This window comes from Microtus oregoni, unplaced genomic scaffold, assembly GCF_018167655.1.
Source record: "Microtus oregoni isolate MIOR12 unplaced genomic scaffold, Mior012 000003F_ref0000135, whole genome shotgun sequence".
Taxonomy (NCBI): domain Eukaryota; kingdom Metazoa; phylum Chordata; class Mammalia; order Rodentia; family Cricetidae; genus Microtus; species Microtus oregoni.
This window is the reverse complement of record NW_024543062.1, coordinates 31,961,033-31,985,604: the sequence shown is the minus strand read 5'-3', so window position 1 is coordinate 31,985,604 and position 24,572 is coordinate 31,961,033. Positions and strand designations below refer to the sequence as shown.

Sequence of the window (24,572 nt, the reverse complement as noted above, 5' to 3'; positions counted from 1 at the left end):
ACTAAAAGAATGGAGGGGGGACAGAGAGACAGAGAAACAGAGAGAGAGAGAGAGCACGCAGGAGGGAGGGAGAGTGAACTGTAATTTTTCTGTTTCTAGTTTGGGGCTAAGGACATTCTCATACAAGCTTTTTGACTGGGTGCATCTTAATCTCCAGTGTGCATATACCATAGAGTCGGGCCAGCTCTGACATGGGAGTAGTGAAGAACAGCACATACCTTAAAGGGCTGGACCAGCTGAAGGCTCAGAACTGGTCCCATCAGATCAGTCAAACGTAGAGCACTGGAGGATGGGAATAGGAAATGACCACAACACGGCTCACTCCTGTAAACCTCCAAGTGTGGGGTGGTGAATCAGAGTCCCGAGGAACTTTGCTGGGGTAGCAAGGTAAGAGAGACATGTGACTATTCTAAGGTCGAGATAGGATGATAAGTGAAAAGAGGACTTTGCCATGCGCTCTTATGAAAGAGCAGGCTGTGGCTATACAGAGGCAGGGTGCCTGCCTAGCATGCATGTGGCCCTGGGATCCTGCCTCTGTTATTCCTGCTTCCTTCTCCATGGATGTCACTGAGCTCGGGGCTCGGAGTAGAGGCTGGACCATCGCAGTTCCCCTCCCCTCTTGGGGCCAGATGAGTTTTGTTCTCCCTTTCCAGGCTGAAGGTCTAGCCTTGGCAGAAGAAGGACTGGAGCCCTGCTGCTTTTGTCTCTGGGACATCCTCGCCGCCCACACATCCTCGCTGCCCAGACAGCACCCCTTCTCAGTCTCATCTGTCCTGTGTCCCAGAACAGCAGTGAGCTAGTTGACTGGCCCGGAAGTCCCTGTCTTCTGCCTTTGGTCCACAATGGCCCAGGGACTGATCCTCCCCTCCGCTGAGTGGCAGCAAGAGGGAGGGAAGAGGCTCATCTCCAGCTGGCCAGGGAGATAGGTCTTCTTGTGCCCACGAACCCCTCCTCCCCACGGGCCTGTCTACAGGGGCTTGGGATCAGCCAGAAAGTCAGGCAGCTCACTAGAGCCAGGGGACATGAGGTTCCTTTGCCAGACTAAGTTCTGTCTCTGGGAGCTGCACAATGTCTAGCCCCACCCCTTGCTCTGTGCCCCCCCCCCTCCACTGCCGGAGACTTTGACCTTGTGTTCCAGTCCTAGCTGGTGGGCTGAGGGCTGAAGTCAACACACCCCAGAATCTGGAACATTCCTGCCAGAAACGGGAACCTGCAACCACACACCTTTTTCCTCCAGAAACCTGGACTCAGCGGTAAGTGGCAGATGAATGCGTGCTGGGGCAGGGGACAGAGCAACAAGGCGACTTCCCCAAGCCAACAACTGTGCTTGAGATTGGTGACAAAAAAAGAAAGAAAGACAGTCAAGAAAACATCCTTCAGAGAGATGGCACCGTGCCCCATGGAGTCAGATGGGAACAGTGGGTTAAGAACGCTACCTCTCCAAGCCTCAGTTTCCCTCTCTCCGGAACACAGAACCTTTTGCTTTCTTGTTTGTTTTCTGAGGCAGGGTTTCTCTGTGTAGCCCTGGTTGTCCTGGAACTCAGTCTGTAGACCAGGCTGGCCTTGAACTCAGAGATCCACCTTCCTCTGCCTCCCTAGTCCTGGGATTAAAGGCATACACCACCATGCCCAACTCAGAACACAGTGTCTTTGATCAAATGTCTTTATTATATTATTGTTTAATTGATTTGGGATGGGGATGACTCACACTTGCCACATTCTACATGGGGAGGCCAAAAGAAAACTTCTGGGACAACTTCTCTCTTTCCACCACGTGGGTCTCAGGCTGTCAGGTGTAGAGGCAGGGACCTTCACCAGCCAAGCCGTCTTGAAGGCTCTGGATGTGGGATCTTGACTCATCTTACAGGGTGAATTTGAGAATTAGAAGGCAGATGGATATAAAATGTCTGATGCTGACCCGTGCCTAGTAAGTGATAAAAAGGGTCTTTATCATTATACTGGGGAGGGGCTTGGTCCTCAGTCTCTTGTAACTGTTGTCCCAATTTAAAGGTGAGCTGGAAATAGCACCTGTACAAGATAAAGTCACTTGGTGTAACCTGGCTGAGCTGGCTTTTTAGTTTTACAAGTCCTTCATGTTATTAAGAGCACATGACAAAGGCACACAATGCTTCCTCCGATTGCTTTCGAGGAGACAAAGGTTATAATCAGAAACACAAAAAGAAAAGTTGGGGCCAACTGATCTCTGTCTCCGCTTAAATATTTCTAGGGTGCAGCGAGATTCACTCAGGCCGAACTAGATGAGATCTGAGTGTGTCCCACACAGGCGGTAGGTGGGGCTGTCAGCTGGTTCTCCTCTCCTTCAGCTTCTGTCCCTGGTTTCGATGACAACAAAGGACATTTCTCCTAGAGCAGTTGACTGTAGGATTAAGGTGTTGGGCTGTCTGCATTGCGTCTTGTGCCTTTACTGATGGTGGGGTCCAAATAGGCTCTCCTGTGCCATGTTTATGTTGTCTTTATTGTCTCTCTCGGTCTCTCTCTTTCTGATCAATGTAAGAACTCCACTGGTTCATATTTGAGGATACACCTTCCAAACACCTGTGTTATAGCAACTGGCCATAAAACAGGAGCATCACATCACTAGCGTAAAAACGGCAGCAACCACAATGAAACGGTTGACTCGATTCCAGAGCTAAGCATTTGCAGACCCGTTCATGACTGCATGCATGGATGATCTTACCTGGGGCTGGTCCACGGCTGCAGCAGTCTGGCTCCTGCTTCAAATTAGGACTGCACGCCTTCACATTGCACTCCACGAAGAGCTACCTGTGTCGCGTCAGATGTGATCATTGATAGCACACGCTCTCCTCTTCTGGGCGGGCTGGGAGCTGCTCTCCCTTACCAGTCAGGTCCAGTGACTTGGTTAGGCTCACACCATCAGTGCCTGTCAGAGCTAGGCTGAGCTGAGCAAGTCTGCCCTGCTAATCCATCAGACTATAGTTTCTGTGTACTGCATGCTGTGTGCTGCGTACTGAGTACTGTGTGCTGAGTATTGTGTACTGTGTGCTGCGTACTGAGTACTGTGTGCTGTGTACTGAGTACTGTGTGCTGCGTACTGAGTACTGTGTGCTGCGTACTGAGTACTGTGTGCTGTGTACTGTGTACTGTGTGCTGCGTACTGAGTACTGTGTGCTGTGTACTGTGTACTGTGTGCTGTGTACTGTGTACTGTGTGCTGCGTACTGAGTACTGTGTATTGTGTCCTGTGTCCTGTGTGCTGAGTACTGTGTATTGTGTCCTGTGTACTGTGTGCTGTGTACTGTGTGCTGTGTTCTGAGTACTGCTTGCTGTGTACTAAGTACTGTGTACTTGTGTGCTGTGTACTAAGTACTGTGTACTTGTGTGCTGTGTACTGAGTATCGAGTACTGTGCAGTATTTGAATACTGACTGTTGTATACTAAGTACTGTGTACCGAGTACTGTGTGCTGTGTACTGAGCACTTGTACTGGCTACTGGGTACTATGTACTGAAGGCTGACCAGGCACCATAACAGAAACCACTGCCGAGCCCGGCATTGATTCTTCAAGACAGCTGATGAGATTGGAGTTGCTCCTGTTTTACTAATGAAGTAGTCTTGTCTCAGGGGTGTGGGTGCAGAGGGAGGATAGGGGGCTCTGCTTCCTAAACCCCAACATCCAAGTGCAGACTTCAAGCTGCCACCCTCTGTTTGTGGACTCAGTCCCCAGCTTGGCATCGGAAACCCCAGCAGAATCCAGCCTTCGTGGCCTGCAGCCATCCCCCTTTGCAAAACTAGGCCATATTGAGAATGTTCCGCTGTTCAGGGCCGCAGGCTGGTGTTGCCAAGAGCCGGGGTCTGTGGGAGGTCAGCTGAGTGCAGAGGAGGAGAGTTGAGCTTGGCTCTTCCGGACACACACAATCCCTTTGTTCCGCCTCACAGGAGTTGGCTGAAAGGCCCAAGGTCAAAAGCTACTAGGCCTGAACATCCCAAGGTGCAGCCAGCTCAGTACCCCAAGGCAGGCCTAGTCCTCTGCCAGAAGAGGCGGTCCTGAGGGCAAACCTGCATCAGGGATGCTACTGGCAGCCCGGCGCATAGTAGGGGTGCAGCAAATGTGTCCTGCATTTACTTGAATTCCAGTTAAATTCCAACACAACCACTTGGTGATGGTGTGTGTGAGACACTCCACCCTCTGAACCTCAGTTTCCTTATCTGTAGAGTGGGACCAAAAGCAGCAGCCCTGACCTCAGAAGGACACAGGAGGCTTAGGTATGAGAATGAGTGAAGCTGTAGTTCGTGGTACATGATAGGTGGTCTCTGAGGGTGGGAGCTTCTCCTCCACACTGGAGCTGCTTTGCCTTTATTGTCTCCCTGTCCACTCCCCCACTCCCCATCTCCCTAACCCTCCCCCACCCCTCCCCAGGTTTGTCTTGCTAAGTTGCAACTTAGTAGCTTACCCAGGGTTGACAGCCCACCTGACTAGCCTGCAATACCGGTGGTTGGGACCAACCGCAATTATCAGATCATCATTGCTTTTGTTTTGTTTTTTGTTTGTTTGGTTTGGTTTTTCGAGACAGGGTTTCTCTGTAGCTTTGAAGCAGATCCCTGTTTCTTACTGATTTATTCTTCTTTCCTTATTTATTTACTTTTATCAGGCACAGCTCAGGGTTTCTACTTGAAAACAGAATCTTGAGGATGGAAAGATGGCCAAGAGTTAAGAGCCTGCACTGCTCTTCCAGAGGCCTCAAGTTCAGGTCAGGGGTCTCCAAACCCCCGTAAGCCCAGCTCCAGGAGACCTGATACCCTCTTTGCCTCCTCTTGGTGCCTTGCACCCAGGTTACACATGCATACGCGTGCATACGCATCCACATATAGATACATACAAAATAAGGCAAACCTTTTTTAAAAATTGGGAGACTACCCCTTACATTCTAGAATCTTGGACTCGTGGTCATCACCAATGGAAGGGACTGGGCAGCGTGCTTGGTGCTTTCCAGGCCATCAGGAGCCCACCCTGATGGTGGTGGTGACAGTGACCCTCAACCCACTCTCTCCTCTCGCAGGCTGGTGTGATGCGTGTGGTCGTGATTGGAGCGGGAGTCATTGGACTGTCCACGGCCCTCTGCATTCACGAGCGTTTCCACCCAGCGCAGCCACTGCACTTGAAGGTCTACGCAGACCGCTTCACCCCGTTCACCACCAGCGACGTGGCTGCGGGCTTATGGCAGCCCTATCTCTCGGACTCCAGCAACCCACAGGAAGCGTGAGTAGAGGTCCCATGTGGCAGTCTTGGGCCTCAGAAAGCTGGGTCCACAGAGGAAGCCTTTTATCACAATTCTATGGCCAAGGACAAGTCCCTTATGGAAGCTCCAACCTGTGTCCCCGCGCTTGGGGGTAGAGGGGAGTGGCCTATAAGCTTGAGGTCATCAAGGATGACACAAGACTTAGATTAAAACATAAACAGCCAGGTGACTGCACCTACCCGTCATCCTGTAACTCAGGAAGCAGAGGAACAAATGTAGAGTCCCTGCAAGCTGGAGACCAGCGTGATCTAAAGTCCTGGGCTAGTCAAGAGTACACAGGGAGACTGTTTTTAAAGAGTAAATAAATAAGGAAAGACGAATAAAGCAGTAAGAAATAATGATCTGCTCCAAAGCTACGGAGAAACCCTGTCTCGAAAAAACAAAACAAACAAACAAAACCAAACAAAAGAAATACTGATCTGGACAGCAGACATAGCTGTGGTTCCCGATCCTATGAAAGTCATCCTGGGCATTGTTGATCCCATCTAGCCAAGAATAAGACCACTACCACAGTTTTTGAGCTAAATCTAAAGCAAACATTTTTTTTCCCCCTCTGAGAAAGAGTTTCTCTGTGTAACAGCCCAACTGTCCTGGAACTCACTCTGTAGACCAGGATGGCCTTGAACTCACAGATTCGCCTATCTCTGCCTCCCAAGTGCTGGGATTAAAGATGTGTGCCAGCCCCCCCACACACACACCTGAAACAAGCATTATTAAATACTGGCCAGGATGATGGACACTGGCCAGGTCCATACCTGGGATTGCTAGGGAATGGCCTCAGATACCTGACGTACTTCCTGCCTGTGTATGACCCAGCACATCCTGTGCAGTTGGGACAACCAACCTTGTTTACAGAAGTAAAAACACATGGGTTGTTAACTTACATGAACAACATAAGTTGTCTGTCCTTGGGCAAGTGGGGCTTACAGGTTAGAGGCATTTCTGCATGCTAGGTAACTTAAGCACAATAATTTAAACTTATAACTTCAGCTCTCAAAGCCATCACCACGGGCTTGTCTCTGAAACTGGAACAGAGTGGCGAGGGAGAGGCTCAGAATGTAACGCCTTTGTCACTCAAGTCTGACCACGTGGGTCAAGATCCCCAGAATCCACTTTGAAGCTGGATGTAATCACTAACATCGGTAATTCCAGGCTATCCTTGTTAGGGCGACTTCAGGAGGACATCAGAGAATCGCCCAAAACTCACAGCCCAGCTAGCCCAGAGCACACACAGCAAACAGCAAACACACACAGTGGAAGATGGGGGCAGCACCCAAAGCCATCCTCCAACCTTCCCATGAGGACCACAGCAGGTGCGTGTGTGAGTATACACACACAGGAAATAAACAAATGTGGAGGCCTATCCTGTGAGGAGCTCCAAGCGCTGGGACCTTCGCAGCGCTGGGTGGCTTGCAATGCCACAGCACTGATGCATGCAGAGATTGCCAAGGCTAAGGGAGTTGACTGAAGAAGGCACAGAAGACCATAATGTGTATTTAGTAGCTGACAGGTGTCAACACGAACCCTCAGTGGGTGACATCACACAGACCCTAACGCTCACTCCTGTCAAGAATCTCAGAAACCGTGTTTCTGTCCATGGTGTTGCTTCCACGTTGTGTCTTCATCCTCAAACACAGCTCCCAAGGTCACTTACAAGGTTGCTTCCAATCTTTCTTTATTTTTTTTCTTTTTTCTTTCTTTTTTTTTTTTTGAGCCAGAGTCTCACCTTGTAGCTCTGGAACCCACTACGTAGATCAGGCTGGCCTCGAACTCATAGAGATCTGCCTGTCTCTGCCTCCTTCTAGGATTTTAAAGGTGTGTGGTCCTACACATGACCTTGATGTTAGCTTCTTGAGGACAATGGACCAGGCACAGAGTCTTCAGCCAGCGAGCACTGGCCCAGCCTGGCTAGAATGGAGCCAGATATGTGCCCAAGAAGAGGGACAAGCCAGTGTCTGTGTCCTGTCCCCTGTGGCTCACAGTGGGGGTGCTCAGCTCCAGGCTGCTCTGTGTGGTTCCCAGTTCTCAAAGCCTTCCCAGTGTGAGCCCAGACTCCAGGCATGTTTCTGGGGTGTACTATGGAATGCTTTTCTTCCTGGTTTCCATCTGGGAAGCTGGGTGTGGGAGAGCTGTTTGGAGCACTGAAGGAGGGAGCCCTGTGGATGTCTGGGTTTTGCACTACACAGGCTGACCTGAACAGTTCTGAGTAACCAAGACCCTGATGCCACTTTGATTAGGAATAAGTTTGGGGTCACAAAGAAAGAAAAAAATATTCCAAGTGAAGTATCTGGACAAGGCAACCCTTATATGATCAAGAGGGTGTGCCCAGAAGACCAAACACATGAAGACAAGAAGTGTATTCAAGCTTTATTCCAACCCAAATGGTGGCTGTGTCCTTTCGCCATTGACTGAGGTCCAACCACTCATCTCTCTCTCTCTCTCTCTCTCTCTCTCTCTCTCTCTCTCTCTCTCTGTGTGTGTGTGTGTGTGTGTGTGTGTGTGTGTGGTTTTCCCTGAGACAGGGCTTCTCTGAGTAGCCCTTACTGTCCTGGAACTTGCTCTGTAGACCAGGCTGGCCTCAAACTCACAGAGATCCACCTGCCTCTGCCTCTCGAGTGCTGGAATCAGATTATTGGGTAGTCTAAAAAGAATTTGTGCACAGGAAAAAAAGGGGGAAGGGGAGAGGGGCCTCAGCTCTAGGTTGTCAAATTCCTTAAGGTCTCACAAGGTAGGGGCTAAAACGATTTTCATTTCTTGACCTAAACTCAGGTTTTACAGTAACTGGCAGAAGAGACTCACATGTGATATTTCTTACGTTTCCAGGGAGTGGGGTCAGCAAACCTTCGACTACCTGCTGAGCCACATCCATTCTCAAGATGCTGAAAAAATGGGCTTGTCCCTAATCTCAGGCTACAATCTCTTCCAACACGAAGTTCCGGTGAGCCATGAGTCCTTGACCATGAGGGCAACATGCAATGGTGCGGAGAAACTACAGAGCTAGACCACTCTGAGGGCAGAGTGAAAGGATTGGGATCCAAATTGCCAAGGCCCTCTCTTGGGGTGTATCAGAGAGATAGAAAGAAGAGCAAAATGGGAGAAAAGCCAGTAGATTTTATGTCCGTGGGCTGTGGATCTGACTGATACAGGCTATAGAGTAGAGAGGGAAATAGGTGTCCTTACCCAAGGTAGCTGACCTTTGAGGGAAGGAAGGTTAAAGGAGATTCCTGGAGGATTAGGGGTGTTCCCTGTTCTGCTTTTCTGGTGAACACAAACCCAGAAACCCACCTTTAGGTTTGTTTACCCAATAACAATCTCAACCCCTGGCATCCATATACCCAAAGAATCTAGAATGTTTGGGTGGAAGTTCCAACCCAAGCCCCCTCCCCCATCTCTCTCCAAACCCTGCCACATCTCAGAAAGCCCATCAAATGATGATGCCTCCCCCAGAGATGCTCAAGACCACTCCCACGGGGTATTTAAATTGCTCCTCAGAGAACAGACATGTTTTCCAGTCTCTCTTTCCTGTCTCTTCTCTGGGGAAAATCATTCAGGAGCATTTTATTCATTAAACCTGGGCTTTTTCTAATTCAGTTTGATTTGGTCTGATGTGGATTGCTGTGTCGGCAGAGAGGCTTATCGAGGACCAGAAACTTTTCACAATTCATCTGCTTACCCTGCCAAAATCCTGTTTAGGACAACATCACCAGCACTGCCATTTGAGGGGGGGTTTGGACCTAACAGGGCACAGTTGGGGCTGGGGTTCTGAGCTGGGGAAGTACTAAGAGGTCACTGACTTGCATTCAAATTAGATTTATTTGTTTGTTTATTTATTTTTATTTTGGTGGAGGTGAGGATCAAGTGTCTTGTCCCTGAGCTACACCCCCAGCCTCAGGTCCACTGAGATTCTCTGTCTCTTCCCACCACTTACTTGATGCTAAGCAGAGTGAGCATAGACTTGAGCCTAATTGTGTGAGTTCACATCTCAGCTCTACCTCTTCGTTGTGTGACTTTAGACAACAAGACTTGACCTCTCTAAGGTTATTTGGTCTGTCTGTACTGCATCCACCTCAATGGCTGGTTGTGGAGACCCAACAACAGAGCCATATAAGTAAATGCTGCCCAATAGGTTTTCTGTAACCAGATAATAGGTTTCTTGACCGATGCCATAAGCTAAATCAAATCAAGTTGAAAAAGCAAAGAAACAGGTATATTTGAGGAAGCAACTCCCAGTGAGTCCTCTCACCCCAGAGATTGGGCCAGAGAAGCTACATGGCTGAACTAAAGCATGGAGCTTATATACCTTGTAGACGAGGGTTGATGATGAATCCTCCACAAACTGAGTTTGTGCCCAAGAATGGCCAAAGATGACTGTTTTAGGTAGGGTTTTGGGTTATTGGCAGCTTCAGGGGAGGAGCTGCCACAGCCACCAAGAATGTAGAACTAGTCTTTTTGGCACCTTTTCTTTGTTGGAGATTCTCTGAGAGGATGTGGTTTGCAGCAGGAGTGAGCTGGAGGTCCAGCTGGACACTGCCGACTGTCCGTCATCCAGCAAGCATTCTGTGAGTTTCTGTTATCCTGATGATCAAGTCCACCTATCCCTGTGAGCCTATCTCTGCTTTCTCCTCAGGACCCTTCCTGGAGAAACACAGTTCTGGGATTTCGGAGGCTGACCCCCAGAGAGATGGACATATTCCCTGAGTACAGGTAAGATCCTGTCACAGGCAAAGACACTGGGCATGACAATTCAGACAGAACTGTCTAGAAAGCAGCCAGGAACAGAAGCACCAATTTGCCATCCCATCTCAATCCTAGAGCCCCTGGTACCCTCTACTTCTGAAGTCCAGCCCCTTTCTGGCTTTGGGCTGAAATGTCAATCAACTTTATATCCATATGATGAAATATTAGACACAACTTACCTTTGCAAAAAGGCTTGTTTTAGTTCATGAGGGTGCTTGTCAGAGCTGCTTGTATCTCAAGCTAGGAAGCAAAGAGAGGGAATGATGAAGTCCCACAGTGGCCTTTGAAGGAAGCATCTGATGATTGCGGCCCCTTCCCTAGCCCTAACCTCCTAATCTCATCACCTCTCAGTGGTGCCACCTCAGAGACCAATCCTGTGCACAGAACCTTTGAGGACATTCAGCATTTAAATCCGAGCAAATCCACTTTGTCAAACCACTCTCTCAGATGAGGAAACAGAACCTCAGAAAGGCTAAAAGACTTCCCAGGGCCACACCACCACGTGACCACACTCAGAATCCAGCCCAGCCTGTGTGCTTCCACACTCCTGGCCTCTGGTCCTCTCCTCACCTGACCCCATCCCCCAAAACATCCAGATTCTATTTACATTTCCCAGAATGCCATGGTTTGATGCATTAAGCTGAACCCCTACCATCACCCCACAAGCGACACCTGGTGGCTCAGCTCTAGCCACTGGGTACTCATAGAAAAATACAAAGCAACTCTCAAACCTCAGATTCTGACCTCTTTGCCCCCTCTGACTCTAGCTATGGCTGGTTCAACACAAGCCTGTCTTTAGAGGGGAAGAGGTACCTGCTGTGGCTGACTGAGAGGTAAGAGCAGAAGCTTCCTTTGAGAAGGTCAGGTGGCAGGGACCAGGCTGTAGAAGAGTAGTCATGTTGCCAAACTCCAAGGCTGAGGAGAAACCCAGGATGCCGTGTGGGAGCTGTCCCTGGTCCTGACCTTCATTCTCTGTGTGCGGAGACGATGGTCCCCGCATCGACTTTTATTTGCTGTACTTCTTAGCGATCTCACTCAAGCCCTCATGCTCATATATAGTGGTTTAAAATGGATTTAAGTGTTTTTATAGATATAGTTATATAGCTTACATAAATTAGCTTCTAAAGCATTTCTCTCCCTTTCATTTTTTTTCTCTAACTGCCCTTGCAAGTATCCCTAGGACGATGTTAAGTGATACTGTCAAGGGCAGATGCCCCGTCTTACTACTCATGTTTTAACATGAATCATGTAGTGTTCTATGTTAGCAAACATTAGTTTGGGGGATCACCTTCATTCATATTAAAGGAGACTTGATATATTTCCTATAATTTATTAAGATTTTGAAAAACTCTGAAATAAATGGAGACCTTTGTGATCTGGGAAGACCTTTTAAAATATGGATTTCAGGAGCCTACTCCACACCCACTGAGTTAGAGGCCCTGAGGCAATGGTCCAGAATTTTGGTTTTTATCTTTGTCCTTTTGAGACAGGATCTCACTATAGCATAGCCCTGGCTGGCATGGTCTCTATGTAGACCAGGTTGACCCAGAACTTGCAGAGATCTGCCTATTCCTACTCCTCAAGTGCTGGGATTAATGGAGAGTCTCATGCCTAGTAGTCCAGAAATTTTGTATCTCAATAAGTTCCCTGGGTGAGTGTAGCTATCAGCCAAACTTGGGAACCATGTCATGTGAGCATTTTCCTGAGAAGCCACAACACACACACACACACACACACACACACACACACACGTGATTACTCACCCCAGATAGGGAACCCACAACAGACTAAAGTAATTATTACATCAAAGTTCAACTTGGTGAAACCATTGAGTGTAATGAGTTAGTAAAAGCAATATGGGTGAGGGGTCACTTACAGGAGTAGAATGACTCAAAGACACCATGTCATCAGAAAGCACAGCCAAACACAGGTGAAAACTGTGACCCTGGTGATCTCTGCTCATCTCAGAGGCAGCTGCAAGTCTGGGAGAATCTCCCCTGGGCTGCTCAGCTGGCCTGAGTCTCCTCCCTTTGCCAGTCATTGCTGGTGTGATCTTGGGGAGGGGCCTCATGAATCTTGTGTTTCATCTTCCCAGTCATGGGGAGTTCATTAACTTCATGTGTCTCAAGAGCCTCCCTCCCCAGGATGGGTGCTACAGATCTGAGGGAATTGCGCCACAACAAACCACTGGGCTGGCAACACTACTCTTGTTCTTGGGAGGTTGTGACCCCTGACCAGACTCTTCCCAGGTGTCCACCATTAAGAAATTAGGTAGTTAGAATTCCTTCTGGGAAAACCCTTTGGATAGTTATGGTTTCTAACTCTTTTGATGGGTTTTCAGAGCCGAGTTCAAACCCACGGCCTCGCATAGTCTAGGCAGACATGCCACCACTGAGCTCTTCTCTGGGACATTCAAAGAGAGAGAAGGGTGTCCCCAGGCCCACTGTCTCTGGTGTTATGCTCTAACAAAGGTGCATTTGACAGTGGTCCAACTCTGCTTCTTCTCCCCAAACCCCTAAAGTTTGTCCCTTTTGATATAAAGCAATCTGATGACAGCAGAATGTAATGAAAGAGAGAGCCGGGTGTGTGTTCCAATCTCAGTGCACAGCTCTCTCTGTGAGAAAAGAGAGACGGGGTGTGTGTTCCAATCTCAGTGCACAGCTCGCTCTGTGAGAAAAGAGAGACGGGGTGTGTGTCCCAATCTCAGTGCACATATTGCTCTGTGAGAAAGAGAGACGGGGTGTGTGTTCCAATCTCAGTGCACACCTCGCTCTGTGAGAAAGAGAGGGTGGGGTGTGTGTTCCAATCTCAGTGCACACGTTGCTCTGTGAGAAAGAGAGAGACGGGGTGTGTGTTCCAATCTCAGTGCACAGCTCACTCTGTGAGAAAGAGAGGGGCGGGGTGTGTGTTCCAATCTCAGTGCATAGCTCGCTCTGTGAGAAAAGAGAGACGGGGTGTGTGTTCCAATCTCAGTGCACAGCTCACTCTGTGAGAAAAGAGAGACGGGGTGTGTGTTCCAATCTCAGTGCACACGTTGCTCTGTGAGAAAGAGAGACGGGGTGTGTGTTCCAATCTCAGTGCACACGTTGCTCTGTGAGAAAGAGAGACGGGGTGTGTGTTCCAATCTCAGTGCACACGTTGCTCTGTGAGAAAGAGAGACGGGGTGTGTGTTCCAATCTCAGTGCACACGTTGCTCTGTGAGAAAGAGAGACGGGGTGTGTGTTCCAATCTCAGTGCACAGCTCGCTCTGTGAGAAAGAGAGAGACGGGGTGTGTGTTCCAATCTCAGTGCACACCTTGCTCTGTGAGAAAGAGAGAGACGGGGTGTGTGTTCCAATCTCAGTGCATAGCTCACTCTGTGAGAAAGAGAGAGACGGGGTGTGTGTCCCAATCTCAGTGCACAGCTCACTCTGTGAGAAAGAGAGAGACGGGGTGTGTGTCCCAATCTCAGTGCACACGTTGCTCTGTGAGAGAGAGACAGGGTGTGTGTCCCAATCTCAGTGCACAGCTCACTCTGTGAGAAAGAGAGACGGGGTGTGTGTTCCAATCTCAGTGCACAGCTCACTCTGTGAGAAAGAGAGAGATGGGGTGTGTGTTCCAATCTCAGTGCACACCTCGCTCTGTGACTTTCAGTGAGGGGCAGGGCCTCCAAGACGGCCTTGTTTTCAGAAGGATGCTTTTCAGGCCACTGGTCCAGTTGGGTGCCCGTGAACTAAATGGCTACATTGGGACACATGGGGCTATGTCCACTAGAATGTTCCCTGTGCTGCCCTCTAGGAGGGATGTGGCAAAGAAGAGAATTTGGGGCTGCTTTGATGTGTCTCTTCATTCCAGGTTGACGGAGAGGGGCGTGAAGCTCTTCCATCGGAAGGTGGAGTCTTTTGAAGAGGTGAGAGGCAGGGATGTGAGGGAGGAAGGTAAGTTGTTTCCTGCTGCTGTATGGGAGACCCCTTCTTAGACTCTCAGGGCTCCTGCAGGCCTGACCCAGGCTCTAAGCCTGGTCTCAACCCCAGGAGGCCTTGGGCATTCTCGATGTTGGTGGTAAGAAGGAAACAATGGAATCCCAGAGGTTGGAGGGACCGGGTCTGTTTTAGAGTCAACTCTAGTCCACGGTGCAGTTCAGGCTCTCCCATGCTTCCCACTGACACCTGGTTGACATTTCTGCAATGCCCAGGCACTCGACTATGGTATGCCACAGGTACACCGTCAGCATTGACAGTGATGAGGTCAGGGCCACCATGTCTTATCAGCCCAGCTGTGTGCCTTCATTTAGTCCCAGAATGCAAAATAATGCTTGACACGGGCAAAAGGTCAGCATGTCCAGCTGCTGGTGCTGAGCTCGTGGGATCAGGCCTGGCCCTGATCGACACGTGGGCTCTGTGGCTGACTCTATCACAGCTCCCCTTCCCCATGGCTCTAAGACAGAACACACTTAACAGTTTATATGCCCATGATAGCTTTGTGAGGGAGTCACCAGGGATGGACTGGGAGCATAGGGTGCTTACTGTGTCTGAGTTGACAAACGTTCTGGGCATAGGCAGAGCCGAAGCCAGCATCCCGGCAGAGAGAAGGCAAGAGGATGGGCTCCAAAGGGTCCTGATGGAGGTTGGAGTCATCTTGGCTTAAAGTGAACATTCATTCATTCGTTTGTTTTTTTAAGACAGGGCTTCTCTCTGTAGCTTTGGAGCCTGTCCTGAGACTCTGTAGACCAGGCTGGCCTCAAATTCACAGAGATCGCCTGCCTCTTCCTCTCGAGTGCTGGGATTAGAGGCGTGTGCCACCACTGCCCGCCCAGCCATGTGAAGTTTTCTTTAAGATTTTAGGAAAGTTCCCTCTCCACAGTCCTCTCTGCCCAGCAGTCTCTCCTTAGGGTCTCACAGCGTCCTCGCTGGCCTGAGGTGAGGCTGCACAGAGAAACCCTGTCTCCAAAAATAAAACAACAAACAATAACAAAAGCGGCTGGAGGGGGCAGGGCCCAGGACAGTCCTCACTCCTTCCTGTTTCTTGACTGTTCCTGTTGCCAGGTGGCAAGAGGAGGTGCGGACGTGATCATCAACTGTACAGGAGTATGGGCCGGGGCGCTGCAAACAGACGCCTTGCTGCAGCCAGGCCGGGGCCAGATCATTCAGGTAAGGCTGTGGTAAATGGAAAGTTTGCTTACCTGCTCTCAGCACTCCGAAGCTGGTGGGCGGTCTTGTTGAGTGACTCCAGCCTTCGAGGAGGTGACTCACTGAAGAAACAAGGACCAGTCTACTCCCTGCACCCCAAAAGTTCTGTCTTGGAATTTCTTCCCCGTAGTAAAGCGTGGGTGGAGATGTCTCTACCATGTGGGAGCCATGGCACAGGCCTGAGTTATAAAGAAAATGGCGAGCCTTTTAAAGTGCTTCTCAAGTGCCCGATTCACACCTAAGCACTGTGCTGAGTTGATCAATTAATCCTTGTAGCAGTTAGTCCTTGCTACAACCCTTTGAGAAGGTTTTGTCAATCAAACACAGACACTCTGGAGCACGGAGGTGTCAAGTAACACGTGCAGGATTAGAACCCAGGTTAACTGGTCTGTCGGTATCGCCATTGTCCCATGCCTCTCATGATGTGTGGGGCATGTGTGTGCATGCTTGCCTGTTTGTGGACACACTGATGTGAATGTGCACATGTGTGCAGAGTGTGTGTACATTCTTTGTGTGGGTTGATACGTGTGTGTGCTTGCTCCTGTGGGCTAAGGTTTTTCCACAGACATGGGGTGAAGACCCAGGATACTCCGGGGAGCAAGGAGAGCTGTCTGTCAGGTGACCCTCCTGCAGTTTTGGGTCAGAGGGTCATTAGGGGAGCAAACTAAAGGGAAAACCACTGGCCTCGTTCTCTGACAAACTGTGACTGCCTTGAACCAACAGGTGGAGGCCCCGTGGATGAAGCACTTCATCCTCACCCACGACTCAAGCCTTGGCATCTACAACTCCCCGTACATCATCCCAGGGTAAATCTCTGGCTCATCTAAGGTCGCAGAGGGGTCGCTTTCATGGCCTCTTAACACTCCATCCACCTGTCTTACAAATGGGCGTAGGCAATGAAATCTCTGGGATGGTGGGATGGATTCAACACTGATCGGGCTTTATCCTGAGCATTCCTTTTGGTGGCAGTGGTGTAAAGCCGGGACAAAAACCCTGATACTCAGGCAGTGACTCCAAAGGTGGTCAGAAAGGCAGCAGGTGGAGAGGGGAGAGCAATTGTGCTGACGGTGTTGACCGTGGCGCCTGGGTGGCAGGACTAGTGGTGATGAATGACAGTAGCATGGTCATTGACGGGGAAAGACCGTGCTGATGGGGATGTTGACAGTCATTGTGACATAGTCAAGGGTCAGTGTTAAGGAGATCACCGTCATTGATGGTGGTGGAGTGGGAAAGACATTTGGTGTTGATGAAGATGAAGTGTGTTTCTAGCATGGCAGAGATACTGATTCCAGGCAGCGATGGCACATTGGTGCTGGCATGGCAGAGATGATGATTCCAGGCAGAGATGGCACAGTGGTGTTAGCATGGCAGAGATGCTGATTCCAGGCAGAGATGGCACAGTGGTGTCAGCCTGGCAGAGATGCTGATTCCAGGCAGAGATGGCACGGTGGTGCTGGCTGGCCTGGTAGTGACATGAGTGGTGTTATAGTGTTAGATGTCTTGGGGGTGACTTTATTGGCATGGTGGAGGTGGCAATATCATGATGGTGTTGCTTTGGTGGTATAAATGGTGACAGGGTTGGTGTTGATGACATTGTTGTTTGTGTGCTGCTGTGTCTATCTTCACATGACTTGCAGACACCTGAACTCAGGTCCTCACTGCTGAGCTGCAAGCCCTTTTTCCCCTGAGCCTCCTCCTTTGTTGATAGAGATGACGGTACTATTGGCAATTGCGATGCTGGGGATGGGTGGCACAGTGGGTTGGTGGCGATCACAGCGGCAGTGGGGTGTGTTTAGCAGGGATGGCAAGGATGACAGGGTTGGGTGACTCAGTGGAGAAAGAAGGAGTGGGGAGAGGTGCCTCCATCCGCCAGGCTTCATTTTCCTTAGCCCTCTGTATTTTGATCTAGGTCCAAGGCAGTTACTCTCGGAGGTGTCTTCCAGCTGGGGAACTGGAATGAATTGAACAGTGTCCATGACCACAACAGCATTTGGAAAAGATGCTGTCAACTGGAGCCCACCCTGAAGGTCAGTGCCCTAGTCAAGGGCATCTGGGTCCTGATGGGAGGATGTCGCTAATGGGATAAGTGGGCAAGTTAACCCCAGACAGACTGGAGTACACAGCAGCATTTGACTCCTAACTGGCCCTCCTGAGAAGGTACTTCATAGGGTGGTATCTTAGTGTTTTCACAGAGAGCAGGTGTATTTGATGCCTATAAGATCATGGCGAGGCTAACAAGATCAGTGGGAGGCAGTGCTGGGTTGGTGGTGACAACTGTAGTGATGGGGATAATGACATGGTGAGAATCATTGGTAACACCAGAACAATGGCTACTGGTGATGTGGTTATTGCTATAGAAGGGGATGGCTCAGGGATAAAAGATTGCAGCACAGCGGTGAGGACCTGATCCCCAGAACTCACGTAGAGAAGATGGGGCAACACACACCTGTAAGTCCAGCACTCCCGTGACAATGTGGGTGGTGGAGACCAGGACTCCTTGGGCTTGTGAGCCAGCTAGCCTAGCACATGTAGCCGTGAACAGACCTTGTTTAAACAAGGTGGAAGATAAGGGCTGACACCTAAGGTTGTCCTCTGACTTCCACTGTGGCATGTATGTACCTGCACATCACACACACATACACACCTCACACAGCAAGAGGGGGCTGGTAACTGACAACCAGTGATTAAACAGTGTGGGAACTAATGATGAGATTCTAAAAGCTAAATCACAGCTACCTAATATGTCAACAGAGGAAACTGGCTAGGTGAGTTACCAGCTTTTCTCTTCCCCAGAATGCGAGAATTGTTGGTGAACTCACTGGTTTCCGGCCAGTCCGGCCTCAGGTTCGGCTAGAAAGAGAAAAGCTTCATTTTGGATCTTCAAGTGCAGAGGTGTGTTGGGTCAAGGGAAGTGACGCTTGCCCCATCTCCAACAACAACCCTGCCATTTCCTGGGAAACATCATTGAGATCAGGTGGTGGCCACTCCACTTGTAAGTGGGGACACTGAGACTTGAGATGGGAAAGGACTGAGTAAAGAGAAATGGCACTTTATGCCTGGTGGCAGGACAGATTCAGGACCTTCCTGGTCTCCCCTGAAGCTCTTCGAATGGGAACAGCTTTCTCTGTCCTCCTGAGAGAAAACAGGACTGCCGTTGGTGATCTCACCCGCTTAAGTAAGACCACTGGTGACAGGCAGGGCTGTGTGTGTAAACAGAACTTGACTGGAGATTATTTCTAGGATGTTCACTTTGGGATGGTACTTTTATCTTTCTGGAGGGGCGCCTCTTGAGTCCCCTCACTGTGGGTGGGAGCTGAGAGCATCAAATCCCTTGGTCATTCTGTGCCAAAGGAATGAACTGAGCAAGCACACGCTGGAAGCAACCCCTGTACTGAGGTTAGGTTTCTCCTTTTAGACAGATAGTGGTGTGTGGAGGGTATGTATGTGAACATTGTACTCGTGTAGACAGAGGGGCACACATGTAGGTGAGTGTGCACAGATGACTGTGTGTGTATGGAAGAGCTGGGTGTGCCTCTACAGAGCTGGGTATGTAGGTGAGTGTGCACAGATGCTTGTGTATGTATGGAGGAGCTGTGTGTGCCTCTACAGAGCCGGGTATGTAGGTGAGTGTGTACAGATGCTTGTGTATGTATGAAGGAGCTGGGTGTGCCTCTGCAGAGCTGGGTGTGTGTGTGGAGAGTCACCAGTAAGAAAACACTGCAACAGATGTCTCTGACTTCAAGGTTTCACGGTTCTACATTTCCTGGGCTAGGAAATGAAGCAAGAGTCTAGATAGGGTACCACCCTATCCCTCCTCAGATAGCTTCCCCTAAGCTAGTCCCAGGCCTTGCACACCCTCTGGCTAACACACTGATAGAGCTTGTGGCATCTGGTTCAACCAAGCTCTTTAGAAAGCTCCTGGTCTTCCACTGTAGCCAAGCTTCCCTCCTTGATGTCCCTTCTGCATCTGGCCACCATTTCTTTCCTCTCCCAGGTCATCCACAACTATGGTCATGGAGGCTACGGGGTCACAGTTCACTGGGGTTGTGCAATGGAGGCAGCTAACCTCTTTGGAAAAATTCTAGAAGAAAAGAAGTCCAGGATGCCGCCATCCCACCTCTGAGGACGCAAGTGGCCATCGCTTGCTTCATGAGAACACCCCAGCCCCTTACAGCCAATTAATTGATATTTTCTTTGGTGATCGTTGTCACTCCCGCTCCCCAGCTTCCTTAGACAAAGGTGTGAGGTGGAGAAATCCTGGTCCTCCCCACACATCCCATCTGGTAAAGCATCTGCAGGATGCTGGCTGGCCCTAAACCAGTTTGCGAGAGAGAGGTGGGGGTCGAGATCATGTAGCAATGCTATTCTCACAACAGAACAACTGAGTTCAGGCTGGGTGTACTGGGTGGCAGGGTCTGGGCTCATCTGCCAAGGAGTGGTCAGACACCTTTGCTTAGACCTCCAGAGTGGTTCGCAGCACACTTGATGTCTACCATTGTAATGGGAGGAGGGGGACTCCCGCCCTTGCTACTCTGCTGATCAACATTATTAAAACACTCTGTGGCTATCCAAACTCTCTTCAGGGTTGATCCTTGACATGCTTTCTTCCTATTCTCACCACATGAAGGCCATCTCTATGGTCTTGAGGAGACTTGATCGAGGTTGTACGTGTGTGTGTGTGTGTGTGTGTGTGTGTGTGTGTGTGTGTGTAAGGGTAGGGAAAAGAAGGGGAGGGCACAACTCAGGACCTTGAGCGTGCAAGGTAAATGCACCAGTACTGAACCGAGCCCCATCCTCGAGACCTGAAATCAGTGAGAGAAGTGTACAACCTTGGGACCCTGCATATCTTTATGTTTGTTAATCTATTGTGTCCATGTATGTGGGTGTGAGCAGACACAATGGTCATGATGTGTTGGGGTCAGAGGACAGCCCGTAGCAGTCAGTTTTCTCCTTATACCAGGGTTCCAGGGATCGAATTCCGGGCATCAGGTACTTACTTATGGAGTCATCTCACCAGCAGCGCCTTTGTCGTTTTCTGAAATGATTTCTCATATGAAGAGAAACAGATGACATTCCCACTAACAAACAGGTTGATTAAAATTAGCTCCTAGCCTTCTGCTCAAGGTCTGGTGGATTCTGAGGCACGGAGGCTTTGTGAGGTCTCTGCCCTGCTCAGAATACTGATTTTTTTTTAAAAAAAAAGTTTACTCCATTTATTCGGTGTGTGTGTCGAGGGAGAGAGGTCTTAAGTCAGGAGGTCTGCATAGCCAAGGCTGGACTCAAACTCACAATCTTCCTGCTTCTGTTTGTCAGGCATTAGTGTGTGGAATCATGCTGCCCAGGTAAAGCAGAGTCAATCTCTCTCTGTGTCTCTGTCTCTGTCTCTCTGTCTCTGTCTCTGTCTCTCTCTGTCTCTCTCTCTCTCTCTCTCTCTCTCTCTCTGTGTGTGTGTGTGTGTGTGTGTGTGTGTGCATGTGTGAGTGTTTTGCTTTTGAGGAGGTCTCGTGAAGCTCAGAGTGGTCTCAAGCCCACTAAGTGCCTGAGGATAACCTTGAACTTCTGACTCTCCAACTTCCCCCTCCCAAGTGTTGGGATTCCAGGTTTGTACTCCACATTAAACTTGAAGTCACTTCAAGGGTTGATTGTTGCTCTTTGGGTAGAAGCTACAACACTCTCCACTGTAGCCCTGGAGAACTCAGGCTGCAACCCCAGCTTCCTCTCCACGGGAGCTGGGTCATTTGAGGATGAAGAAGTGAAATTGACTAGCTGGGGGAGGGGGGAGAGGGAGGGGAAAGGAGGCAAAGTAAAGACTGCCTGTTACTTAGGACAGCTGAGTTGCCCAAAAATAACTACGAGAAATTAAAAAATTCAAGAAAATGTGACTGAGCTGGGCAATGGTGGTGCCCTAGGGAGTCTGAGATAGGAAGAAGTGGGCTAGCTTGGGCTACACTGGGAAAGTCTGTCTCAAATATCAATAACAACAATAATAATAAATTAAAATGTGAATGCTAGCACGGGGTTAAGGGGGTGGGCACCAACCTGTCCCCACGAAGAGACCACTGTGTCTTCCTCCCATTAGCAGTGCTGTCTCCACCAAGCTTACCTGGTGCCTGCATCTGATAGGAGAGGAGACTGAGTCAAAGCACTCTCCCCTGAATGGACCACATCCACTGACTTTGGAGTGAACTGTCACCAGAACACCATCCCCAATGACCAGACCCAGGCCCTGTAATGTCTGTCACCAACGTTTTAATAAGATGAATGCACAACGCACATTGACTGCTTCCTGTGTGCGTCAGGCGGTAGGACGGTCTCCTCTGGCCTTTGGTGGGGCCTGCAAGCTTCGTTCCTCCCTCCGTGGGTTCCGGAATCTGGGAGTACACACGGCCTGCCGAGATCTACCTCTGGTCCTTCTTCCCGAGTCCATGAAAATGGCTTCCCCTCCCCTCTGACAAGGACTTTTCTGAACCTTGTGCCAGGGTGTCCTCCCAGGGTCTATCTCTGTAGGGCCAGGGCTGCTCTTGACAGAGGAGCCATGCATGAATGCGAAGGCAGGCCCAGAAGGGGCAATGGGCTCCTGGTCCCAAGACAGAGTGGGCCTGCAGTGGGAGCTTCCCCTGGAGATCCCCCAGTCTGTGCAGCCGTCTGTACACAGCACAGCCCTGAAGCCTGAGTAAACCAGAACTCGCCATTCAGTAGGGCTGAGGAGGGAGCCAAAGCAGAGGGCTCAGAAAACCTTCACTATTTCAGCAGACTCTGGCTTTGGGCTTGAGTTTCCCCTCAGCTAGGCCTCAGTCTCCAGTTTCCAGGTCTGGGAATGGGGTAACAACTTTTTGAGGTTATCGCCAGGTAGGCACCCAGTTCTTCTCCTCAGAGGCTCATCAGGACCCTCTGCAGCCGGGGACGGCAACTCCAGAGGGAGGGGGCCAGGTGGAGGCTGCTTGGCTCAAATTCAAATACCCATTCATCTGCTAGTTTCCACCTGGAAGGCCCTGGAGAGATATCTAGAGGGGCCCAGGCAAGGAAGCAGAGGGCATCTCTGGCTCCAGAAAAGCTGCATAAGCCAGACACTAGCTCACCTTAATTCCAAAGAAAGCCTGGGGCCAGGGTGCAGAAGATACCTACTGGACAAAATGGCAGGTGTCACCGGGGTCTGGGCTTGGACTGTATCTATGGAGATCTTTTGGCGGGCAGTGGCTCTCCAAGTGTATGACATCTGCTCGGCTGGCCCTGAGCTTCCTGGGCCCCTCCCACAGTAGCAGTTTCCCCATGCAGATCCTTCCCCCACCACAGAGAAGCCCCAGGAGCGAATGCCACCCCACCTTCTCGGGATGGGTGACCCTTGACGAACATGGCCAAACACAGAGAAGACGCAAAACCCTGTCAGTCCACATCACCCGCTTGGGTAAGTTCTTGATGTCGGCAGTGACCATAAGTGGCCCAGCTGGGCTCTGCCAGCTCCCTAACCTCAAGACCAGCTCAGCTCCCAGGGTTCTTATTCCTGAGAGCCAGAGTTCGACCTGGGGACACCTGCATTGCTGGTCCCTCGACCAACCATCTCCTGGCCCCACTCCCGGTGGCTGGACTCCTGTAGTCCTCGGCCTTTGGTCTCGATGGGCAAAAAGCAGGAGGCCACAGCAGCTAGGAGGCAGCAGCCACTGTAGACGGCCAAGGTCAGGTACACAGAAGATTCCAGCATCACCTAGGGAAGGAGATGGAGATAGATTAGAATGTCCCAGAGACCCAGAGTTTCCATCTTACGCCTGTAAGAATGGCCAAGATCAAAAACACTGATGACAACTTATGCTGGAGAGGTTGTGGGGAAAAGGGAACTTTCCTGCATTGCTGGTGGGAATGCAAGCTGGTACAACCCCTCTGGATGTCAGTGTGGTGATTTCTCAGAAAATTAGGAAACAACCTTCCTCAAGACCCAGCAATAACACTTTTGGGTATATACCCAAAGGATGCTCAACCATGCTACAAGGACACGTGCTCAACTATGTTCATAGCAGCTTTGTTTGTCATAGCCAGAACCTGGAAACAACCTAAATGCCACTCGACTGAAGAATGGATAAGGAAAATGTGGTACATTTACACAATGGAGTACTACACTGTAGAAAAAATAACATCTTGAAATTTGCAGGCAAATGGATGGAGCTAGAAAATATCATTTTGAGTGAGGTAACCCAGCCCCAGAAAGACAATTTTTTAAGATTTATTTATTTATTATGTATACAACATTCCTCCCATGTTTGCTTGCATGCCATATGAGGGCATCAGATCTCATTATGGATGGCTGTGAGCCACCATGTGGTTGCTGGGAATTGAACTCAGAATCTCTGGAAGAGCAGTCAGTGCTCTTAACCTCTGAGCCATCTCTCCAGCTCCCCCAGAAAGACAATTATGACATGTACTCACTCATAAGTGGTTTTTAAACATAAAGCAAAGAAAACCAGCCTACAATTCACAATCCCAGAGAACCTAGACAACAATGAGGACACTAAGAGAGGCTTACATAGATCTAATCTACATGGAAAGTAGAAAAAAGCAAGATCTCCTCAGTAAATTGGGAGCATGGGGACCTTGGGAGAGGGTTGAAGGGGACGGGAGAGGAAGGGAGGGGAGCAGAGAAAAATGTAGAGCTCAATAAAATTTAAAAAAAAAAAGACTGTCTCAGAGCCACAGTAAGGCCATATGACTGACGGCAAGCTGAGTACTTCACCCCCATTTTACAGACAGGAGAGAGAGGCTCAAGTGCATAGACAAGCCACCAAGTCATACAAGTCACCAAGTATGATGACAGACTTCTGATCCTAGCACCGAGAGGCTGGAGGAGCAGGATCGCTTAAAGTCAAGGCCAGCCTGGGGTCAGAATAAGACATCTCTCAACAAACACACAGCCTAAAGAACATATTCAATCTTATATAATAGTGAGGATAGAGCTGAGATCTGAGGTCAGGCCTGTCAGGCTTAAGATTCTCTACACTGGCCTGGCAGTGGTGATGCTTTAATCCCAGCACCCAGGAAGGCAGAGGCAAGAGAATCCGGAATCTAAGTTAGTGCAAGTCTGGGTGTAAGTCAGTGTAAGACGCTGGGTCAAAAGCTAAAACCAACCGAAAAGAATCAACACCCAGTCTGATGGCATATGTCAGACCACAGACTGTGCGGAGCTGAGTCCTCTGTCCCTGAGGACATCCTAAAGAGGCGTGGCCCCTTCAGCTCTCAGACTACTTTGAGACAATGGTACCCCAGAATTGGGATTGCTCCAGGGGTCTAGTGCCAGAAGAGGGAGGAGCCTGGAACCTGGTGCTGGTCAGAAGGAGCCTGTCTCCCAGGAAGAGTTCTCAGAGTTCTGAGGACTTGCTAGAATCTTGCAGGCTGGAGTAGAGAC

The 24,572-nt window shown here is 49.8% G+C and overlaps 2 protein-coding genes across 3 annotated transcripts in view; one reads left to right on the top strand and one right to left on the bottom strand.

Moving 5' to 3' along the window:
- The first annotated feature begins 1,124 nt into the window (after nt 1–1,124).
- On the top strand, nt 1,125–19,740 carry Dao (D-amino acid oxidase). Of its 2 annotated transcripts, XM_041648907.1 has the most exons (11): nt 1,125–1,253; nt 5,038–5,237; nt 8,101–8,215; nt 9,905–9,981; nt 10,782–10,847; nt 13,848–13,902; nt 15,038–15,142; nt 15,905–15,987; nt 17,091–17,208; nt 17,975–18,073; nt 19,176–19,740. In XM_041648907.1, exons 2-11 carry the CDS (start codon nt 5,047–5,049, stop codon nt 19,302–19,304), a joined length of 1,038 nt encoding a protein of 345 aa, XP_041504841.1. In that variant the 5' UTR covers nt 1,125–1,253; nt 5,038–5,046; the 3' UTR covers nt 19,305–19,740. The 2 variants fall into 2 exon arrangements, with proteins under 2 accessions (XP_041504841.1, XP_041504842.1); XM_041648908.1 differs by lacking the exon at nt 10,782–10,847.
- Nucleotides 19,741–21,412: 1,672 nt separating this feature from the next.
- The window catches only part of LOC121446319 (SV2 related protein), a 71,126-nt gene continuing 67,966 nt past the window's right edge, over nt 21,413–24,572 (bottom strand). The window contains exon 16 of the mRNA XM_041648870.1: nt 21,413–22,883. Within this exon, the coding sequence (XP_041504804.1) occupies nt 22,677–22,883 (207 nt within the window). The 3' untranslated portion in view covers nt 21,413–22,676. The remainder of the gene's footprint in view (nt 22,884–24,572) is intronic.